At 40.3% G+C, this 23,964-nt stretch overlaps 1 protein-coding gene across 1 annotated transcript in view; it reads left to right on the forward strand.

The window, feature by feature from the left end:
• Nucleotides 1-23,167, forward strand: part of Abca13 (ATP binding cassette subfamily A member 13) — a 329,916-nt gene extending 306,749 nt beyond the window's left edge. Inside the window, exons 44-46 of the mRNA XM_087909185.1 lie at nt 17,936-18,041; nt 20,150-20,287; nt 21,556-23,167. Coding sequence (XP_087765311.1) covers nt 17,936-18,041; nt 20,150-20,287; nt 21,556-21,588 — 277 coding nt within the window. The 3' untranslated portion in view covers nt 21,589-23,167. The remainder of the gene's footprint in view (nt 1-17,935; nt 18,042-20,149; nt 20,288-21,555) is intronic.
• The last annotated feature ends 797 nt before the right edge of the window (nt 23,168-23,964 follow it).

A 23,964-nucleotide genomic window follows, 5' to 3' on the forward strand; every position in this document is an offset into this window, starting at 1 on the left:
TGGTCCCAACCACCTCTCTCCTTATCCTTCTGGAATCAAAGAAATTGAGGCTCAAGAATGGGGCAGCCAATATGTACAAGAAGGGCAGAGGTTTGGTCACACCACACCTGTCACTGTCCATTAGGCCAAATGTGGCCATATGGTTAGGTCTCTGACAATCATGGAATCCTTCCCACAGTGGAAGAATATCACATAGTTGCTTGCTAAGATCATAAATAACATAAAAGAACCAGGGTCCTGTTTATAATCTACTATTCTTCAAACATTTTCCAACAATTTCATAAACTTGTGTCTATCCTTCATGACTTTTTAACAAATGCTTTTGAAGGGGACTTAGCAGCCATCTTCTTTTTTTAGGAGATTTATTTATTATTATTATTTTACATGTAAGGGTTTTTGCCTGTATTATGCATGCATGCATGCATACATACATGTATGTATGTATGTATGTATGATGTGTATTACAGTGACTGAGGAATCCAGACGAGGCCATCAGATACTCTGGAACTGGAGTTGTGAATGGTTAAAAATCTCCACGAAGGTACTGAGACTAAAGTTGATCCTTCTGCAGGAGCGGCCAGTTTTCTTAGCCACTGAAGCATCTCAAGATTTCTTGAGAATATTTCCCATATCATAGAATTCACCAATATAAAATGTATAACTGAACAGCTTGCAGTAGGTTGGCAAATATGTGTACCACATTCCATGTGTTAATTGTAAAACCTTTCACTATTTCAGAAATAACTTCCATTTCTTCAGATGTCACCCTTCCGTGCTCTCACTTGTGGCCTACACCAACACAAATTTGCTTTAAGCCCTATATTTGTCTCTTTAAAATTTTTTGATAGTTTTATACAAATATGTAATATGCTGATTTTATTCACCTCCCTTTCCCTGTTATCACCTTTCCTTTACTTCTCAATTCCTTCTTATTCCCAACTCATCCTCCATAGAGGCTAAACAACTGAAGAAAACAACACCCAATACCTCAGCAACCAATAATAGTCAAGAACTCTTCAAACGAGGTGGGGGAACCCTCATGTTCAAACTGGGGGGGATCCTCATAATGCCTCCCATATCTGTGATGTAATGCTGTTGAAGGACCCATTCCTATACAGGTACAGGTAGCCGTTGCTGCCACTCATACACTCATTCCATAAAAGCACTAAACTCAAGGCTGTAATACATATGCAGATGACATGTGCAGACCCATGTTGATTCTATGAATGCTGCCTCAGTCTCTGCTTTGATCATCTGTTTTGGAAGGTCTTATTCTCCTGTTGTCTTCTGTGCCTTCTGCCTCCCAGACTCCTTCTACCTCCTCTTGCATGGGTTCCCTGAGCTCTGAGGAGCTGGATTTGATGATGAGATCTCATTTAGAGCTGTGTGTTCCAGGGTCTATCTATATCTATCTATCTCTCTTCTTAATATCAAGTGTGGGTCTTTGTATCTGATCTCATCTGTTGCAGGAAGAATCCTCTCTAAAGATACCTGAATAAGAAACCAATCTATGAGTTTATCCGACCTGGGACACTTTCTTAGCCATGTTCATTGTTGCTCTATTCATAATAACCAAAAATTTGAAAAAAATCTATATGATATATATTATATTATATATAAATATGATATATTCTTATCATATTTATTCTCAGATAAAGAAAATGTGGTACATTTACATGAGGAGTATTAATTTATGTTAAAAAAATGACATCATGAAAGTTGGAGACAAATGGAACTAGAAAAAATAGGTAGCCCAGACCAGGAAAAATCAATGTGGTATGTGTCAAGTTACATCTGTATATTAGCCATTAATAAATAATAACCAATGGACCAAAACTCACCAAACAGAAGGAGTACAAAGAACCAAACTAAAACTCAACCCAGGACCACCGGAAGTACTCAACCAACAACTGGACTCTTGATCACCAGCTAACTATGAGTAAAGTAGAAAGCTGAGACAAAAGATGTCTTCCAAGCATGATCAGATCTCAGAGTCATGGCTACCAATGAGAGTGATTCAGATGAAATCCCAGACAAATAATTCAAAAGTAATTAAAATCAAATCCAGACAGGACACAAACAATGGCATGGGTGAATTTGAAAATAATATGAGTAAGTGTCTGAACAAAATCCAAGAGAACAGAAACGAATAGGAAATCAATGTCTGTTATGCAGATCTTATTCTGGAAGAGCTAGAAACATAGGAGGTAAAAGAAACTGGAATAATAATGGAAACAAAATGTGCAGTAAGTCAAATGAAAACCTCTCAATCAGTATAATTGATCACATAAAGCATAGAATACCAGGATTTGAAGTTAAGCTAAGAAAATGGATCATTCAGTTAAGGTCAATGATGAATTGTGTGTGTGTGTGTGTGTGTGTGTGTGTGTGTGTGTGTGTGTGTGTGTAAAACACGAGACCTGCGAGACATTGTAAAATTAAGGGCATAGAAAGAAAATAAATCCACACCAGAGGTATAGAAAATACTTTTAATTTTGCCCCTTTTATTAAACTTAGATTCTTTTCTTACACAATATAATCTGAATACTGTCTGGACAGTTTGGGACTGGGGACACAAGGTGCTTGTGGGGTTTTCAGTTCTTCAAATCCCTGAATTTGTCCAATTGATATGAAAACATGGAGCAAGGGACTGTGCAAGGGAAGTGGGAGGTCCTAAGACCTCTAACCTATCAGGACAGGTTAGATATAGGACAGTGGTGAAGCATAGCAGGGACAGGGGCTCCCAAGACCTCTGATCTATGCCTGAGGAGTGAGTGGAGCAGTAGGCACCTGAGGGAAGAGTTTGTAAGACCTCTCATCTATTAAACTATGTTGGGGACGATTGCCTCAAGACTGTGTTGTGGGAGTAGGGGTCTCCAAAGTCTCTACCTTGCCTAGATGAGATGTGGATATACAACAGCAAATGTATGCAGTAAATGGAGGAGGTCCTGAGAATTATAATTGGTGCAGTTGGTTTGGGCATGGCGAATGGAAGAAAGTGCATGGTAAGAGTGTAGAACCCCAATACCTCTAACCTGTTGCGCCTGAGCTGAGCATAAAGTAAGACAGATGTGTGCGTGGGGGGAAGAAAGTCCTAGGACCGCTAACTATCAGACCTTGCTGGGAACTGTGCTGCAGAAGTATATAGTGGGCTTAGGAATCACAGAGATCTATCACTTGTCCAGTAGGTGAGTGGGCAGAGCATCCAGAATATTTCATTTCTTGATATTTCTATGACATTTTCTGATAGTAGTGAACAAATGCATATTTGTGCCCTAGGGGGTCCTGATGGCATAACTAGTAAGAGATCCCTCCCGAGTCTAAGTGGATGAACCAATGAGTTTCTTATGGCTTCTTATGGGAGTATAGGTGAGCCATTAACTTACAAGAGCATGGGTGTAGTGACATTTCATTTGTATTTTAATAAATAAAGCTTGCCTGAAGATCAGAGAGTAAAACAGTCCCACTGGTCAGCTTTACAGACCAGGCAGTGGTGACACACACCTTTAATCCTAGTAACCACACTAATTGCCATAGAAACTGGGTGGTGCATGCCTTTAATCCTAGTGGTGTATGCCTTTAATACAAACCCTAGAGAGGATTATGAAATGAGAGGAGACAGCTCTGTCTCAGCCTCATTCTGAGATTCTTGGAGGCAGGATCGTCATTTTGGACTGAGGTAGAAGTAAGAGCCTGCGGTTGGCTGTTTTGCTTTTCTGATCTTCAGATTGAACCCCAATTTCTCTCTCTCTCTCTCTCTCTCTCTCTCTCTCTCTCTCTCTCTCTCTCTCAGTGTTTATTAATTGTGCACAATGACAACACACAGAAGCTGTGGTCCCAAAGCTCACCCGTGTGGCTTGCAAGCAGCTTAGCTGGCCCAAGACTCTCTTCCATCCCCCAAAGTTTGACTGCATGTATAACCATGAACAAGCTCTCTGACTTCCCTTAGCTTCCCAAATATTACGAACCTTCATCCTTCCTCCATGAAGTAAGGTTTTGGTTATGAGGAATTGGCTTCACAAAACTGGGTATAAATTTGGAATCATATATGTGTGATAAATACAAGGATTTTTTTTTTCATGTAGCATGTATTAGGGTTCATCCATGACATAGCATGTGGAATTAATTTGCTCCATTTCATGGTTGAATAATACACACATTCACTGGCATATGACCCTTAGGAATAATTTTCCTATAAGCATTCTTTTGGGAGTTTTTGTGGGGGCGGGTTTTTGTTGTGTTCAGTATGTATCTAGAGGCGATTTCTTGGCTGCATGTGTATTCATGAAGCCAAGGTGTTCTCCATTTGGGCTGCGCCATTTTGAATTCCAGTTGCTACTGGAGGTGTTGACTCCTCTCTGTCCTCATTGTGACTTGCTGTGTTCTGATTATTTAAGATTTTATCTATCCTAGTGGAGGTGGAGTGGAATCTGATCTGAATTGCTTTCTCTCATGCCTGATTTTCCTAAGAAATTTTACATACACGTTGGCATTTAAATATCATCTTTGAAAAAGATTTTAACTTTATTTTTTAATATGTGAATGTGTGTGTGTGTGTGTGTGTGTGTGTATGTGTGTGTGTGTGTGTGTGTGTGTGTGTGTGTGTGTGTGTACTTGAGTGCAGATACCTGCAGGAGAGAGAAGAAGGCAGCAGATCTCTGGAGCTGGAATTACAGGCAGGATTTGAACAGTTTAATGCCATTGCTGGAAATTCATCTCAAACTACTTTAAATTTATCTGCTTATTTTTTCTATTTATATACCGCTGTTAGAAGTCACCAATTGCCCCATAATTTCTCTATAATTTTAACAATACTGTGGATATAAATTACTTTAAAGATGAAACCCATCAAATTGAAGCTTCTTTAGTGGGCCAGTTCCTGAAATAAGTCTTTGTGTCTGATCCTGATCATAGGATGGTTCTTCTTAGTTTTTCCAAGAGAACATCTTTGGATTCAATCTGGAAAACTATGTGGCCTATAGTTTGCCTGTTTTCCCAATGGATCTATTAATCTCCCACTTGCCTTTCACCATAACTCCCACTGTTATTAAGCTCGCCCTACTCTGAACTTCTATATACACTGTGAAATGAAATCTGCTCTTTGAGGAAGATTAACAGCTATCTCTTTTGTGGCCTGTCTTTCCTTCAGGGCAAACTATCTAAGCTATGTCTCTTAAAGGAGGAATGGGGGTGATGTCATGATTCTCTTGGAGTGACATCCCACTTTAGAAGTTTTATGTTGATTGGAGATGGAGTTATGTTAGTTCATACTTTCTCAGGTTGCTTTTCAGAGTATTTTTCAATCCACACATTGAGTTGCAGTAAGGACAGTGGTATTCTATTTATTGTCAACATCTCTTGTCTAATTCAGACTCTATTGTATGAAGGAGAGAACTTGGAAGAACCCAAGTTCTTGGATGTACTAATGTGAAGTAGGATTTCTTTCCCTGAGATGGGATGTGTGAAGGAAATGATTGATCATGTTTCAAATGTGGTGGACTCCTGCTGACCACTGTTTTGTTGCAGATGTTTTGAAATGCTATTTTATTTATCTTTCTTTGTGTAGAAAGACCATTTCTACACCTTTTTAATGGTTACCTTTGAAACAAATTTGCACCAGTTTCCTGGATCCCAGACTATTCACACTTTCCTACTAAAAATCTGTTTATCTCTATGCCAAAATGTTTCCCTTCACCCGTTTTATGCTGATATCATACCCGCACCCCAAGAGACTATGCTCATCCAATTACTACACTGTGTTTTTGATGGATACCATTTGATCCTGCTTTCTCCTGAATAACCTGTTTATAGCATTTTATTCTTTAGAAAGGTATAGTTGCATGCCCGAGCGGCATTACATAAGCACAGGAACATTTATTAAATGTACATCAAGTCTTATTCTAGGAATCACTCCAAACCAAATGTTTGTGTGGACAGCAAGGAACAGCTCATGTCTAATATAAATTCCCATACCACAAAGTCAGAAACTGATTTTCTTTGTTATATGTAGCCCATATCTTTTATTTGGTGTTTAGTGGTATCCTGAGTAATGTTAGAAAAATTTGCTCTCTTCATAATTCATTCCCATACTTCAGCTACCACTAGTGCCCATCTTTCCCATGGGAGATTCTGGAAATCTGTGACTGGATGTGAGGATTCTCTTCTCAAGGGGTCTGTATTCCAGGTGGGTGGTCAGCATGTCCTGCTCTGTCTTTTTTTACCTGCAAGGCTTGCTTTGTGTGTGCTCCCTGCTGAGAAGCTGGGTGAACTTGGTAATTTGCTGCTAATTTTTTTAATGCACATTGGGGTTTCGCCTGTATGGCTGTGTGAGGATGCCAGATCCCCTAGAACTGGAATTACAGACAATTGTGAACAGTCATATAGATGCTGTCCCAGGTCCTTTGAAAGAGCAGCCAGTGCTTTTAACTGCTAAGCCATCTCTCCAGCCCCCTTTGCTGCTGGTTTTTTTTAATGTGATATGGAAGGATGAAGTGATTGGAGAGCTCTGGAATTTCCATCCATCAGGCCCCAACAAATGTGATTCCTTTCTGTCTTGGTGACTGACTTATGATAGAGCATCCTTATCTTTATGCCTACCTGGAAAATTACCACCATACGTGAGTCAGAGGCTTGCCAGAGTCTGTCCTATCAGATCATTTCTTCAGCACCAGGCACAGGTTACTCCTTAAGGAAATTCATGATGGGCTGGGCAGTAGTGGCACATGCCTTTAATCCCAGTACTTGGGAGGCAGAGGCAGGTGGGTCTCTGTGAATATGAGACCAGCCTGGTCTACAAGAGCTAGTTCCAGGACAGACTCCAGAGTTACAGAGTAACCTTGTCTCAGAAAACCAAAACCAAAACTAAAACCAAAACCAAAAAGCAATTCCTGCCTGCCTGCTTAGACGAGTTGTAACATGAGGGGACCTGTTTGTTTGTTGAGGGTTTCTGCCCCGCCCAGTACTCCACAGCTGTTTAGTCCCAGAGAAAAATCACACAGAAATCTCTATAAGCTACAATGTTGATTGGCCCGTTAGGTCAGGCTTCTTACTGGCTAACTTTCACATCTTGATTAACCCATTTTTCTGATCTATGTTAGCCATGTGGCTCAGTACCTTTTTCAGTGGGGCAGCTCACATCCTGCTGCTTCGGTGATCTGGGCAGGAGTGGGAGGAATCAACTTCCTCCTCCCCAGAATTCTCCTGTTCTCCTTGCATCATTTCCACTTCCTGTCATGTTTTCCCACCTACACCTCCTGCCTGGCCAATCAGCGTTTATTTAAAACATGATTGACAGAATACAGACAATTCTCCTGCACCAACAAGTATTCATTTATTCCTTTGTACCATTTTTAGATGAAACTCATGTTATAAAAGTTAGTAATAAAATCTCTGAAACTGCTCAAAAAGTGTCCCAAACCAATATCTTAAAAAGATCATGTATTACTACAAGCTTATGACCACAGAAAAGCAAAATAAAATACCTTGCTCCCCAAAATACTGAAGAATATTTTCTTCTGCATGAGATGGCAGAAGTAACCTCCAACATCCATCTCTGCACAGTAGCTGTGCAGGTACATATGCTGACTATAAGGCACCCCCCCCTCAATGATAACATTTTCTTCTTAGGTCTTACCCACTAAAAGCTCTGGGAGTCTCGATGGACATCACTCACCAAGTCAGAATTGAGATCACTATCACTTTCCTGTGGGGTGTATTATTAACCACATTCACAGGCTATGGGATATGGGGGTGAAAGGCAATGATTGCTTTGAGTTCCGTTGCCTCTGTTGAGATAGAGGAGAGAACTCCTTGGTGACCACTTTTGATTTCTGTTGTCGGAAACAACTTGATATAACTTACTTAACCCCACCCCATTCTCAGGACTCAGAGCACAGGAGTTTGTGGTTTGACTGCCAGGGTTTGGGTTCCTTTGCTTTAAGAAAATGAGCTGCTAGGTTTCTCTTGACCCACGGGCCTGTGGTGTCCTTCCAAAGGTCAGTGGGGATATGAAAGATCTCTGAAGAATGCTAAGATCATGTTTGGTTGTTTGCTTTCTAGTTTTCATATCATTGTGAAGTTTTCTGTTAAACAGTACTAGCCTAGTTACTAGAATAGTGTTTTAGTGACATGAATTCTGCTAGTCATCAACTGTTGCTAAGAGAGACATCATGATGTCAGAATTTCAGCTTCATGCATAATCGCTGGGTTACATGCCAACGTTCTGTTTTAAAGTAAAAGACATTGTTTTCTTTTCATTGTCAAGAAAAATGAAAACTCATTCTTAATATTGCCAACTCTAAAGATACCTTTTCAATATCAGGATTCTGAGGTGTCTCTAAAATGAAGGAAACGGATCAAGGACCACCATGAACACAAAACACCAGAAGTCACAAGAAGGCAGGGTTTTTAGGTTGTCACCTCACTGCTATAAAAGCCAAATGGCCAGGGAGGTCATGAGGTGGACAAAAGCTGAATGATACTGGAGATGAGGCCACTTCTGTTTCTGTCCTGCTGACCAGGCTGTGATGCCAAGTTTTCAAATGATCTCCTTTGATTACTCTGAAGGAGAGAAAGAAAAAGAAAAAAGGAATTGCATTTGGCTGTTTAATGAAGAAGAAAATACTGTTTCCATTAGACTATACTGAATTCTAAAACATGGATCCCCTGCATTCTGTGCTTTATCAGATTGGAAGGCACCTGCAGGGATGTTAGGGGCAATGGCAGGAGAGCCCATGGTTCTGGCTCACACATGGCAATGACATCTGCATTCTGAGTCCAAGGTAAGGTTTGTTGCAGTCAGAACTAAGAGATCAGACTGGAAGGGTGGAGGGAAAGAATCTACTGAGAGCAGCAGGAAGGGCACTGGGGTGAGAAGTCAGAAGAAGGCAGCAGCCATCCTTGGGGGAACAGAGGCACGGGCTTGTTATACTACTGATCACGCTGATGATGTGTATGCACTAGGCAAATGCTCTAGTACTGAGATATACTCCTAACCCAAGTTTCCTTTTTAAATTTTGTTTTCTTCTTCTTCTTCTTCTTCTTCTTCTTCTTCTTCTTCTTCTTCTTCTTCTTCTTCTTCTTCTTCTTCTTCTTCTTCTTCTTCTTCCTCTTCCTCTTCCTCTTCCTCTTCCTCTTCCTCCTCCTCCTCCTCCTCCTCCTCCTCCTCTTCTTCTTCTTCTTCCTCCTCCTCCTCCTCCTCCTCCTCCTCTTTCTTCTTGTCTTCTACTTCTTTTTACAAAATATTCTTATTTAAAGATTTTTGTTAGTTTTCTTTTTGAGAATTTTGTGCAAAGTGTTTTTCATCGTGTGTTCCTTCAATACCCAGCTCCTCCCAAATCCACTCTACTTTTCCTCCCCCTCCACTTTGTGTTTTTTTTCTTTTGGTTTTATAACCAATCAAGACTAATTTGTACTGCTCAATATTCTTGGATGTGTGGTCTCCCACTGAGTCATGGTTGATTTACCCATAACTACACTCTAGAGAAAACCCTCTGTCCCCTAGCAGGTAACAGTTGCCAATAACTCTGTGGTTAGTGGTGAAACTGTGCACCCAAATCCTATCTCCACACAGAATTTATTCTGGTGCGTTGCACAAGTTTTGTGCATGCTGTTACAACCACTGTGTTTTCCTATGTGCAGCTGTTCTTGTCTGTCCGAAAGACATTGTGTCCTTGTAGATGGCCACTGCTTCTAGCTCTTACACTCTCTTTGCTTTCTCTTCTGCCATGGTCCCTGAGTCTATGGAGGAGTGAGTATAGGCTATGTGTTCTGTTTAGGGTAGAACATTCTGAAGTTTCTTATTCTTTGTATCTTGGCTAGCTATAGGTCTCTGTGTTAATTACTAACCATGGCAAATAGAAGTTTCTATAAGTAAGACAGAGAAATGCATTAATCTATGGGTACAGTGATAAATCTGTAGGAGTCAGTTTAATACTACCTCCATTTAGTAGATTAATAGTAGTGGGTTCTCCCCTAGGCTCTATGGCCTGTCTAGTCATAGATTCCTGCCCCAGTAATAGTCCATGGTATGGGTTTCATCTTGTGGAATGTCTTAAGTCCAATAACAAAGTTGTTGCTTATTTGTAAATGGTGCTTGAATTTTGAGTCAAAAGCTTTCTATCTTGAACCTAGCTAGCATGGTCTCCTGAGTACAACAACTATGGTTCTGTTGACATTTTTCTTCCTTCCTTCCTTCCTTCCTTCCTTCCTTCCTTCCTTCCTTTCTTTCTTTCTTTCTTTCTTTCTTTCTTAAAAATTTCCACCTCCTCCCCTCCTCCCATTTCCCTCCCACTCTCCCCCCTCCCCATCCCTCCCTTTCCAGTCCAAAGAGAAGTCAGGGTTCCCTGCCCTGTGGGAAGTCCAAGGTCCTCCCCCCTCCATCCAGGTCTAAGAAGGTGAGCATCCAAACAGACTAGGCTCCCAGAAAGCCAGTACATGCAGCAGAATCAAAACCTAGTGCCATTGTCCAAGGCTTCTCAGTCAGCCTCATTGTCAGCCACATTCAGAGAGTCCAGTTTGATCACATGCTCCTTCAGTCCCAGTCCATCTGGCCTTGGTGAGCTTCCATTAGATCAGTCCCACTGTCTCAGTGGGTGGACTCACTCCTCGTGGTCCTGATTTCCTTGCTCATGTTCTCCCTCCTTCTGGTCTTCATTTGGACCTTTGGAGCTCAATCCAGTGCTCCAATGTGGGACTCTGTCTCTATCTCCATCCTTCGCCAGATGAAGGTTCCCTCATGGTCCTGACTTCCTTGTTCATGTTCTCCCTCCTTCTGCTCCTCATTTGGACCTTGGGGGCGCAGTCCAGTGCTCCAGTGTGAATCTCTGTCTCAATCTCCATCCATCTTCGGATGAAGTTTCCCTCTGATTCTGACTTCCTTGCTCACATTCTCCCTCCTTCTGCTTCTCATTTGAACCTAGGAAGTTAAGTCCAGTTAAGTTGTGCTTATGGGATGCATCCTAATCTGTCCCAGGAGGGCAGAAAAAAAGATGAGTGACAAAAGGAATGACCTCAGAACTGCTCAGTTTAGGAAGAAAATATTCCATCTGTGGGCCACAGTGCACAGGTGGCTCTGAGGAGTGAATTGAACACACTGTTGTCACAGTGGTCATTTAAAGAACAGAGCTGTGATAGCCATTAGAAGACATCCCACTGTAAGCTGTGGTTTTTAGTTGAATTTATAGATGTTGGAATTGTGAGCCTTTCTAGTCCCTTTGAGCTGTGTGAGATAAATCAATTCTTGAGTACCCAATGTGATTCTAATTCCGTGTTTGTATTGCAGAGCTAGAGACAATGGTATATAAAATCCCAGGGTATTAAATGGAATAATGTGTGCTTGGTACTTCGCTCAGGATAGATGAAGACAGAACTATCCTCTGTCTTCTCTAATGGTTCCTTGTCTCTCTAGAAGAAGATTGTCGTAGGTATTATTCTATTGCCATTAAGAGACATCATGGCCGAGGCGACTTAAAATAGAAAATATTTAATCTGTGGGCTTGCTTACAGTTTCAAAAGGTGAATCAATGACCATCATGGCAGGGTTCATTAAGACAGGCGAGCATGGTGCTGAAGCGGTATCTGAAAGCTAACATGTCATCCATAAGCAGAAGGGGGAGAGAGAGAGAGAGAGAGAGAGAGAGAGAGAGAGGAGAGAGAGAGAGAGAAACTGGCCTTACCATGGACTTTTGAAACCAAGTGACACAATTCCTCCAACAAGGCCACATCTCATAATCCTTCCCAAAATGTTCCACCAACCAGGGATCAAACATTTAAATATATGAGTCCATGGGGCCATTTTCCTGCAGACTACCACAAAGAGTCACACAGGGCTGATATAGCGTTGAGGGAATTTCAGTACAGATAAGTTTTCCTCATTTCACTTAGCCACCTACATATCTGTTACCTACCCAGCGTTCTACCACGTTTTCTTACATTCAATCTCTTCTCTGTCTTCTTCTGTCCTTGCTCTATGGATCCTAAAGATAAACAACTGCAAATCAGTTATGGAAGGGAGATGACTGGAAGTTGGCATATTGCATAGACACGAACAAGTAGGATGTAGTGTAGTGAGACCAAAGAGTGGGAAATCAGATGACATGGTCTGAAGCATCAGTGCATATGTATCTCCTGGGAATACTTTGATGTACAGGCTTGTTTGAGCTCATGTAAGAACCCAGGATCATATGACCCCTGCTCGATGTGTTTTCATTCCATCATGAATAGGAAAACATCATTTTAAAAAGATATTTCATATTCCATTTGTTTATTGAGAAGAACATATAAGTGGATATGTGTACGTGTATGTGTGTGTTTAGATTCATTATGAATCAGATGATAGAATTCAATTATATAAAGAGACATTTAAAAGAATGTTAAAAGAATAGTACACTTTTATAATATTTATTATTTTAACTCAAATATTGGTTTCTATGCCTAGAAGTTTTATGCCTGTAAATCTTAGATGGCATACTTGAAAGCCAGACTAGCAATGCACTTGCAGAACTTGGCACAACAGAATACTTCCTTGGTATTTTTAGAAACCATGATTTTAAAAGTGTCTTTATAATTATGATGGTGGTATTATCTCTTCATTTTAGTGTTCAGATGTAGATAGAGAAATAACTAACAGTCATAGAATGTTCAAATGGGATTCTAGTATTTTATTAGAAATTCATTATAAATATGTTTAGACAATCGATATTCTATTGAACCTATAATTTTCCATTTCATATAATAATAGGTATTTTTACATAATTCTTTGAGGATATATATTTCAATGGCCAAGAATAAAATTAACATATTTTCATGAACCATTTAATTTTCATTTGGGGTAAAGTATTTTTAGAAATGGAGTCTGGAACTAAGAACAGCAGAAGAGCAGGGCTTCGGTTGTAACTTGAGGGCTTGTTTTGGCTTCAGTCCCTGCTCACTCACAGTGCTCTTTAGTGTAGGCACTTGATGCTCCATTCTGTTCTGTGCTATCGGCTTCAGTCCCTGCTCGCTCACTCTTTAGTGTAGGCACTTGATGCTCCATTCTGTTCTGCGCTACTCATGCTTCAACTTTCCAGGGTCGGGCATCTGTAGGAGGAATGCAGGCTGTGAGGATCCAGCATCTTTGTTACAAGTTCTACATAATAATAGCAGAGTAACTAGGAACATTTGCCACTCAGTGTCCCTGCACCAGGACTCACTGATGTGCCCAGTCAGAGCTGGGAGCCTACTCGGTGGAGTTGCTTCAAAGCCCCAGTGACCAATCTCTTAACCTTGGGAAGTCCCTTCAACCATTCGGGCTTATGCCTTTTTTTTTCTTGAAACATGGAAATGTCCACTCACCCTGGAGTCTTGGTGAAGACAGTATCTGTGGCCAGTATTTTTACACATATTACAGTGAATAAGAAATGTATCACAAAGTATTTTTACACATAACATCGCCTGCCGATATTTCTGTTCACTTATCTTTCTATGCTTTCTGCTGCCCTAATGATGGTGAACACTGGATAGTCTTGAAGTGTTGGGTCAGTAAGTGTATATATCAACCCGTGACTCACTGGGTATGCTGCAACCTTTTAGTCTTTGTAAAAGTTTGGTAATCAAATAAATACTCTGGGAATTTAGATCATTGGTATACTGAGCAGATTTGAGAAAGTAAACCTAAATTAAATACCTATTAAATCTAAATTAAATATGTCATAAATTAATTTATTGATTTATAAAGATTTTCTTAAGTGTAAAATATGTATGCTTTTATAATTTTATGACTACAAAGTATTTCTGACTAATCTAGAGACATTCATGAATATTACTTACCTACTAAATATATATATGTATATATTCTCTTGAAAGCATTTTTTAAGAACTAAATGTTTGTTTTGTTTCTCTCTAATAAAGTTAGAAGGGTGCTACTTCAAATGCAGTTTAACTTTGAAAGAATTGAAAATATTAATATGCACATGTGCTTATAGAGAATTTATCAGATGATTTTTGAAATTTAGCCTGAAGTTTTCAGAATACATTAACAAAATATGCCCATGAAGGCTGCAATCTATATAAGCACGGAAAGTGGACATGTGGTTCCCTTTCTACTCATTGTCCCCTACACACACCAGCTTACAATCTGTGCTCACATTGTCTTGTCTGCATTAATGGAACTTTCCCAAATTAACTGTGGGATTCTCAATATCAAACAGAATGATGCTTTATTCTGGCGAAATCCTGCACAGAGCTGAAATTACACTCTTTATTTATTTACTTATTTACACAGTGCCAAAACTGCTCCAAATAACTCACAAGGATAAATTCATTCTGTCCTCCAACAACCTTATTAGGCAACGTCTCTTCTTAGCCTCATCTCTAGATGTGACAGCTGAGCTTGGAAATTTCTCCCAGCTTTCCAGGGTCAGGCATTTTATAGGAGCAACGCAGGCTGTGAGGATCCAGCATCTTTGTTACAAGTTCTTCAAAATGATAGAGTGACTAGGAACATTTTGCCATTCACTGTCCCTGCACCAGGACTCAGTGGTGTGCCTTGTCAGAGCTCTCCTACTCGGTGGAGATGCTTCAAGGCTCCAATGAATAATCTCTTGACCTTGGGAAGTTCCTTCAACCATTTAGGCTTATGCCTTTCTTGCTTGAAGCATGGAAATGTTCACCCACTCTGGAGTCTTGGTGAAGACAGTACCTGTGGCCAGTATTAATTTGCTGCTCAGCCTCTTGCTCCCCTTCTATGGAGTAGGATGGCCACTGATCTGGATCCTCTTATGGAACTAGTGGATTAGTGTTTGATTTCTAGAGCTGGCTGAATAGGAGTGGTAGGTAATTCGTCTTTGTATAGATCCATGTGTGTTTTTATCAGTGTCCTCTGGCATCTTAGCCATGTGTAAGTGAGAAGCCATCAGCCAGGAAGGATGGAGACTATGGTCAATAGAGGTGGGAGGAGTTCCAGATGCAAAGCTTCCCACTCATTGCAGAGCTCTCTCATGGGTGAGCTCAAGCCCTAAGAAAAAAGAGCAGATTGCTGTCAATACAGCAATAACAGCCACTAAAGAAACAAAACTCTGTACAAATGACCCACTTTTGACAGCCAGAGCCCCAAGCACAGTAGCCTGCAAAGACCACTATAGCTGTCAGAACCAATGAAAACTTTTTGATAAAACTTTATATGCTGTATGTGGTTAGAGATTCAGAGATTAAGGGTCCAGATGGTCCTCAACAGCTTTGACTATTCCCTGAAGCTACTTTCATAATATTCCTTGGATACCTAAAGAGAATTCCTTAGTTCCCTGCTACAGAGGCTTCTGCTCTGTCAGGGAGTTCACTGGAGTCAGCCTCTCATTGATTACAGGCAGAGAGAATTACTCCTGTCTTAGCCACCAAAATTCTGCACTTATTTTCACAACTGCATTGGTTGTAATAGCTTGAGGTTATAGTTCTGCTGCTACCAAGTGTTCAAATTGGTTTCATTTTAACCTCACAGAATAATCTATTTTTTCCTTAAAGATTATAAATGTTGAACTGACAGCAAAGTACCTCTCCAATTTGCATTGTTTGATGTCTACCTGCTCTATTCTTGGAGGGAAGGCAGGCAAGAACTCAAGTGGTCTCAAATATACCATATCATTTTCACAATGTATATCTGAAGCCAAGGCAGCAGATAGGACAATGGAACCCTGGACTCAGGTCTCAGAGGATGCTCACAAGGCTTACCTGTGTCCCTCTAACAAGTCCTTGTAATCTTAAGCCACTTGTCCTTATCACATAAACTCAAGGAATGAAAATATTGTGGTCAGGCTTACTAAGGAAATGTACTTGTGTTTATTTTCCTCTAGTGATGCTTTGTAAGTAGATGATGACCATAAGAATTGCACATAATCCCAGCACTTAGGAAACTGGTACAGGCAATTTCTGTGAGTTTGAGGCCAGCCTGTTCTACAGAGAAAGTTCCAAGACAGGCTCCAAAGCTACAGAGAATCTCAAAAATAAAAACAAAATTACAATTTTTTTTCATTCCTTAAACTAGCTTTGTTCAGCTTGAGGTAATATTCTAGATAGTGCTGGATACCATATTCTGTACTTTTAATTGATATACCAGTACCCAAACAGATAGGAATTTCAATAATCAGGCGTTCAAGATTGGGTAAGGGTGTTTGCTGTGCAAATCTGCCAATTTGAATTTTGTTCCTGGAACCCGCCTAAAAGTGGAAGGACAGACGTTACTTCACGAAGTTGACCTCTGATCTCTACATATGAACTATATACCATTTGCATATGCCACTCACCTCCAAAATAGTAGTAGTAGTAGTAGTAGTAGTAGTAGTAGTAGTAGTAGTAGTAGTAGCAGTAAAATAATAACAAAAATCTTATCAAGCAGTACTTTGACTAGTCATGGTCCATTTAGATTTATTGAATTTTACTGATCAGAAATCTTCTGAGATGCTGTTGTATTTGCAATACCTGTGATTAAGCTATAGAATAAAACACATAGTTCCCTCCCTCCAACAACATAGGCTATAGTCTCTGCTTTTGCTTGGGCACCAGAATTTTATGCTAAGAACCTACACATACACATCGGTTATGTGTTATGGAACAATATGGTTGGTACTGACCAGGAAGCTTCCTCCCTGCTGGCTAGATTTTATAGCACTAGATTTTAAAGTTCTGTCCAGGCTTCTGAGGATCAAAGGTCATCAACAGACTCACCCAGCTGTGCACCCTGTGAAGAATAATAATGAGCACCAAAGCAAGGTATGCCCATGGGCGCAAATAATGGTATGAATATTAGGAGGGCCAAACAATTACTTTCTTGTTGGATTTAAAGTCTGCATCACAAGGGGGAAAAAAAGGGTGTCTGGTACTATATCTTCTAAGAGACCACGACTAGAGGGTTCATAGGCTCTGGGAGCCACTGAGTATTAGTTTTCTCCTAAATGGCGTAGTATCAAACCAACCAACTACGGGTATTCTACTAAATGGTGTAGTATCAAACTGCCTTCTAACTCTGCCAGTGGACCAGAGAGAATTCTTTGTACAGTGGAGAGTGGTTAGTGAAGAAAATCACAGCTCACTAATGTAACAAGAATATGTGTCAGTGGAGTACGCGACCACAGATGAGGCATCTCTGTCCACTTCCCCAGAGCCTAGGAGCCATCATAAAAGGGGAAAGCCTGCAGTGAAACAGCATTCTGAACATGACCAGACAACTGCATACAAGTGCTCACAGCAGCTGCGATGGCCTTCACAAGACCTGGACAAGACCAAGTCAGTCAACATTTTATTAGGGAGGGGAAATGAGTCTTTGAGTGTCCATCCCTGAAGGAGAATTCATGGACAGATGATGGCTTCTAGAGGAGGGGATGCCAGTTTCTTTCAGGCCAAACTCCAGTTGCTGGCCTCACACCTAGGAGTCTATTGGCAACATTAATTGGATTTAATGGGTTTTTAAAGATTCTCCACTGAGGCTTACTTAAACCTGGAAAATGTTTTCACGTAATAGACAAAAAAGTCCGTAAGTTGCTTATGTATTCCTTTTCATCTTCTTCTATGCACATTTTAATTATTGCAGGCCTTGAAGCAGCAAAAGCAGAAATGTGTTTCCCGGCTGGTCTCCAGGGCAACCTCTGACTTCCTCTTGCTCGGCACTCTGCCTTCACCATTTGCATTTTCACCTTAGCTCTTTGATCAACTATGTGCTGATTTCTGGACTTACTGATTTGTTTTTAAAGTTGAACTGATGTCTCTGTCAGTGTAAACAAGTGACAGCCACTGTACAACAGGCTTAAAGTTGACTTCTCCATATACTACATTTGAGAATTCAAATACCCCAACAGTTTAAAGTAGTCACCAACATCCTCTAGGTTTGCATAAATTGCCTTCTAATACCTTCGCTGTAAATCAGTATGTACCAAATGTGTAATGCTACATATATCTTTATTTGACTCAGGTTCGGTGATGGTTATACAGTCAAAGTTTGGCTCCACAAGGAAGGAAGCCAACCTAGTGCCGTTTCCGACTGCTTGAAGGTCCATTTCCCAGGAATCCAGTTTAAGGTACATAGTGTGGCTTTTCCATGGGATTCAAGAATGGATGCTCATTTACCCACTGATGGCCAGCTAAAGGAGAGATGGCCCCTTAGGTCTAGCCTCGTGAACTAGTGAATTTATTGGGATTACTTACAGGAGTGTGAGTTACTCGAGGGCAGTGGTATCACTGAATAACAGCACCTCCAGGATGAGTGAGGAATCACCCAAACTGTAACCCAGGTGTTTTCTGCACCACTTCAAAGAGAGTCTCCTCCATCCTGTTATTGTTTTCTGATTTTATAACTTTGGGGAGGCCTTCATGAATTTTGTAACTTTCTGTTTTCTGAGCCTTGTGAGTTACCTAAGTTTCCTGTCTTAGGAGTTTATCCTCCCTCTAGGAGGGGCTGGTTCAAGTGGGATAAATCAGTTACATGGAGAGGAGATCCTAAGTCATTTTTCTGTTTTATTCTGTACTACCTGCTCACTCTCTCTCTCTCTCTCTCTCTCTCTCTCTCTCTCTCTCTCTCTCTCTCTCTCTCATTATTGGCTATGTTTCAACCAAAATTATCTTGGATGGTGGACATAGCTCAGTCACTCTGATGATGGCAGAGCTGGCTCCTTGGTCACTTGGTGGACAGCCCAGAGAAGACTGTAATTGTGCATGCTCCTCTCCTACACTATACACAGCTCCATCATGTAGCTCCTTTCATTTGGTTGGAGGGTTACAGAAATCAATTTCTTCTATGTATTTGCTATGGAGTTTATAAGCTTGGTAATTTTCACATTATATAACCTTGGAAATTTCCACATTTGTTAAATCATGCTTGGAACTATAAACTTTGAGGTTGATGGACCAAACATGGTGCATGGGCCAGTAGTGTCTCCAACTCACTGAAACTGAATTGACATTTTGACAAGGTAATGAGGTTGTTCTGCACGTTGAAGTTTTGAAAACACTTAGTAGTTCTTCCCTTTCTTTTCTGTCTTTCTTATTTGATTATTGGTTGCATTTTTTATGTAATATTGTTATGTAGCCCAACTAGCCAGAAGCTCACTATCCAGCGAAGGTTAGACTTGAATGTGGACTAGACCTCCTCCCTCAGCCTTCTAAGCATGGACTTACAGGTGTGGGCCACTACAGTGGCTTATAATTATTTTTTCAAGGTTTTTTATTTATATTTTATGTGTTTTGCCTGTGTAAAGGTCTGTGCAGCAGGTGCCTACAGTCTTCCTATTTCCACAAGAGGGAATTGGATCCCTTGGAACTGGAGTTACAGGCTGTTGTTAGCTCCCATGTGGCTGCTAGAAATTGAACTCAGATCCTGTAGAGAAGCAGTCAGTGCCCTTAACCACTGAGCTGTCTCTCCAACCTGGTCTGTAAATTTTTTAGACAGCTGTTATTCTTTTTTTTTGGTTTTTTGAGACAAGGTTTCTCTGTAGGCCAGGCTACCCTCAAACTCACAGAGATCTACCTGCCTCTGCCTCCTGAGTGCTGGGATTAAAGACATGCACCAGCACCACCCAGCGACGGCTGTTATTCTTATGTATCATAGCTTCTAACACATAATAGGCATTAAGAAGCCATTCTTTGTTGATTTTGACAAATAACCTGTGAGACACTATCATTGTGTTCTACCCTAAAAGACTGCCCTAAAGACCCAGTAAAATACAACTGTCATTATCTCTGTGGGAAAGCAGAAAACTAAAAATCAGAGTGAGGAAATTTCTGACCAAAAGCTCAGCTAATGGAGAAGAAAACTGGGACCTAAGAATCCCATGATGCTTGTGAAGTTCAGGGAACCCTCACGTGTTTCTATTATGTTGTATTCACCTGCTTTCTGGAGCATCTATAGGTAGCCTCTGGCCATTTAAGCCTCTCCTAGTGCTTATGACACAGCTGGGCAGAGAGGGACAAGACGTAATCTCAATCCAAGTGAACACCACTTGTTAGTGTGTCTCAGGGTGAACAGTCAGCCATAAGTGTTCATCAGTGACTCCCAACATTAACCTACGCACGTCACTGATTTTCACATGTGTGACCGTAAAAACACATTTGAATTTATTTACAATGAGATGTAGTGTAATCAAGTTTGTTCAGTGATTTCTGTTCTTGACTCTGATTTTCTGACTTTTAGGGACAGCATCTGAATTTATTGGAATATCATGTACAGAAAAGTTGGGAGTGTTTGGCTGATTTGTTCAAAGTTCTGGAGAACAACAAGAGCCTCCTGAATATCAAGCACTACTCCATCAACCAGACCACTCTAGAACAGGTATGCCACCTCCATCAGCCAGACCACTCTAGAACAGGTACACAACCTCCAACAGCCAGACCACTCTAGAACAGGTACACAACCTCCGACAGCCAGACCACTCTAGAACAGGTATGCAACTTCCATCAGCCAGACCACGCTAGAAGAGGTATGCAACTTCCAACAGCCAGACCACACTAGAACAGGTATGCAACCTCCAACAGCCAGACCATGCTAGAACAGGTATGCAACCTCCCAGAGTACAGATCCCCTCTTTTGAGTACAACAACTGGACCTCAGCCAGCAGACTTTAAAATTAGCTAGATGGCTTCTTCAGCACACCAGCTCTTTTACTAACCCTTACTCAGTTTCCCCAAAGTCTAGGGAGGATGGCAAAAGTTAGAGGGCTTGTCTCTCAGATGAATTTCATCCAGGTTACAGAGTGATCATTTGCTCTTGGAGGCTCTGGACAGCCCTCCTCTACTAAACTTCCTTTTTCTGCCTTATTTGATCCCAAATGATGGATTCAATTCTGCAGTAGGGTGATAGCTTACTCTGAGGAAAGTAAGTGCTTGCTGTACTAAGGGCATTAGAAATGTAAAGTTATTAAAACCAAGAGATATTGATACTTTCCAGCTGACTTATTTGGCCTCATTTGGGGAGCTGACAGCTCAATGGATTTGGGTGGGATAAAGGTATGGTGTCTGCTCTTTTAAAATATTATTTTATTAATAATTAAAATATAATTATATCTTTCTTCCTTCCTTCATTTTCTTTCTCCAACCACTCCCATGTCCCTCTTCCTGCTTTCTCTCAAATGCATTATTATTATTATTATGATGATGATGATGTATGCATATGTGTAAATATATAAGTTCATTCTGTTCAGTCCCTTTAGCTTTATTTGCATGTATATGGCTTTAGAGTTGAATACTTGATAACCAGTATCCAATTAGGGGTCTCCCATCTGGGGACGACTGATTCTCCCTCTCTTAGCAGGCATTAATTGCCTGTAGTTCTTCATCTAGGGTGGGGCCATGTGGGATTTCCCCCGTCTGTGTTGGCATGTCAGCCAGGGTTGTCATTATTTAGGCCTGCTGTATTGTTTGCGTGGACGTAAGTTCCCTTCCATATCTAGAATACATAGTCCCTCCGCAGAGTCCTTGAACCTCTGGCTTTTTTTTTTGACAGTTGAACAATTTCTGAGACAATGACTCCCTTTATAACAACCAATACTAAAAGGTCCAATATGCTTATGAGTTAGTAACTATTTTTATTAATTCTTTCAGGTTTTTGTTAATTTTGCCACCGAACAACTGTAAATTCCACACTTTCCTGCTGATGCACCATCCACTGACGGTCACCATCTGTATTACTCACATATCTAGGCTCTAGAGGAGTAAGCCTGTCTTTCATGAGAGTTCACTGAAGACCAGACATGGCTACAGCTGAGGATCTGGAAGAAATGCTCAGACAATCAAGCATTCTCTCTTTAAATTTCTAATTTGAAACCCTTTGCATATTAATAACCAATAATCTTAAAGGTCATTCTCCAATGTAGCCTCACTCCTAGAGATCTTTTCCTCTGATTGCCAAGTTAGGTGGGTACCATCTTCTCTGTGACAAACACAGCAATGCGGTGACAGGAGTCCAAACAAAGAGGTTCAGGAGCCAAGAGGGCCACCCTAGACCACCCAAGCCACGTGCTACATCTTCCTTTAAAATAGAATGAGTCCCTAACTAATTTGAGTAGGAAAAAATTATCACGAAGTATTTTTTCTTTTACATTTTCACATTTTAAAGAAGCACCTGGTAGTTTAAATACAAACTTTTCCAAAAACTAAATGACGATATGGTGTGACATGAAGAAATTACCATATACTTTCCTGCTGTATGCCGATTCATCAGCAAAATTCAAGACATTTTTCATCTATAACATGCTTTGCAGCAGAATCTCACAGACTTATTTTGTGTTTATGGAAGGAAATAAAAGTGGATTGTATGCTTGATTTGGATAACTAATTGTTGTCTTAAAATTCTAAGCCTGCTGTTTTGAGGTATGGAAGGTTCCATGTTGATAGCTTAGCCTCACCTGGAGCTTGGTAGAAACTCATATTCTTAGGCCCCATCTCTGTGGGAGAGAGCATCTCAAATCTCTGGGCTATGACCAAACACTCTGATCTAAACATGTACAATTCAGGTTGACAGCCAGTGACACCAGGCAAAATTTTTCCCTAGAAGGATCATACACCGCACACAGTAACAGAACACGTAGCTCTCAGTACTTTTCAAAAGTTCTCTAAAAAATGTCACTCTCAGAAATGCTGCCCTCAAAGATAGGGCTCCCATAGGTTCTATTGAAATAATAAATGACATCTTACAGTTAATAAAATGTGTAAAATCAATGTATCTACTACCGAATGGATTTCCATTCAGACACTGTTGAACATTTTCTAACAACATTTTTCTGAACCTCAATGATGAAGCACATTAAATTCGTTGTAGAATCTGGCTTTAGCCAACGTTAGCATTGGGTAATAATAGCTGCGCTGTACAGAAGCACTTCATTCTGCCATTTATTTTCTATACCAGGACTTCATTAAATCTGTCTTTTCTGGATATAATTTTTATCTGAGATATTTTAATAGTAAGGATTAATCCCATCACGGACAGTTTCGATGTCATTGGTTTTGATTTGTATGTGTCAATCTCATAAATTATGCTTTTTGATAAGGAAATTGAAATTTAGTACTTGATGATTTTCCTTTCCTCCTATTCTGACATATTCCATTGTGAAAATGAAGCACATAGCCTTTTCTGTTGTTGAATCAATAAGTACCAATTTGTGGAACATGAATATATTTATACTGAAGTGAATAAATGAGATGTGCCGTAATTTAACCTGGCTCTTGAAAGTCATTGTGTTTGTGCCAATGTATTCCTTGCATCTTTATTTGTGTCTTTGGGGATCCAATTTAATTTGGGTAAGGAGGAAATGGAACAACTTTACATCTTTTACAGTTTGAAAGGTTAAAATTTAATTGAGTTTTGCTCTGCGATGTCCTCCTCTTAGGGGTTCTTTGCTGTCTTTGAACTGCTGTATTCTTGAAGTTGATGCTTCAAGGTATGCCTTTTAACAGGGAGCAGGAAGAAAAAGAAACCCAACATGCTAAAGTGGCACATCCCAGAAGACTGGACACAAAGGTCAAATCTTATGCTAATGTTGAAAATGCCATTACCTTTAGAAGTCATGCCGATATTTTATGCCTTTGCAGTTAAACACTTGTCTTAAGACTTTTGAGCTGAAGGTCACACAACTGAGACTTTTAAACAAACTCTCTTCTCTGGAAATCATCCCAAGGAGATACTTTATAGGGCAGAGATAACCCCAGTAGTTCCAGTCCTAGTAATGTATCCCTTCCTGCACACCTTAGCTTTCCTCATACCTGCTTCATTAAAATGCACATACAGAAAATAGTATGCCTTCAGTGAAATGCGTACTAGTGCTTAATGACTTACGGTCATAGTTTGAGTCGTTTGTTAAATATTATTTGCCCACCCATACCAGAGAGAATGACACTTTACATTTTCCAACTGATTTGATTATATAGCTCTTTTAGTTTATCTTCGTTTTATACTTGAAAAACTCAGAGCTCCTTCATACATTCACAAGTTCACACAATTATATGCATTTTTTC

This window comes from Myodes glareolus, chromosome 8 (genome assembly GCF_982192425.1).
Source record: "Myodes glareolus chromosome 8, mMyoGla1.1, whole genome shotgun sequence".
In the NCBI taxonomy this organism is placed as follows: domain Eukaryota; kingdom Metazoa; phylum Chordata; class Mammalia; order Rodentia; family Cricetidae; genus Myodes; species Myodes glareolus.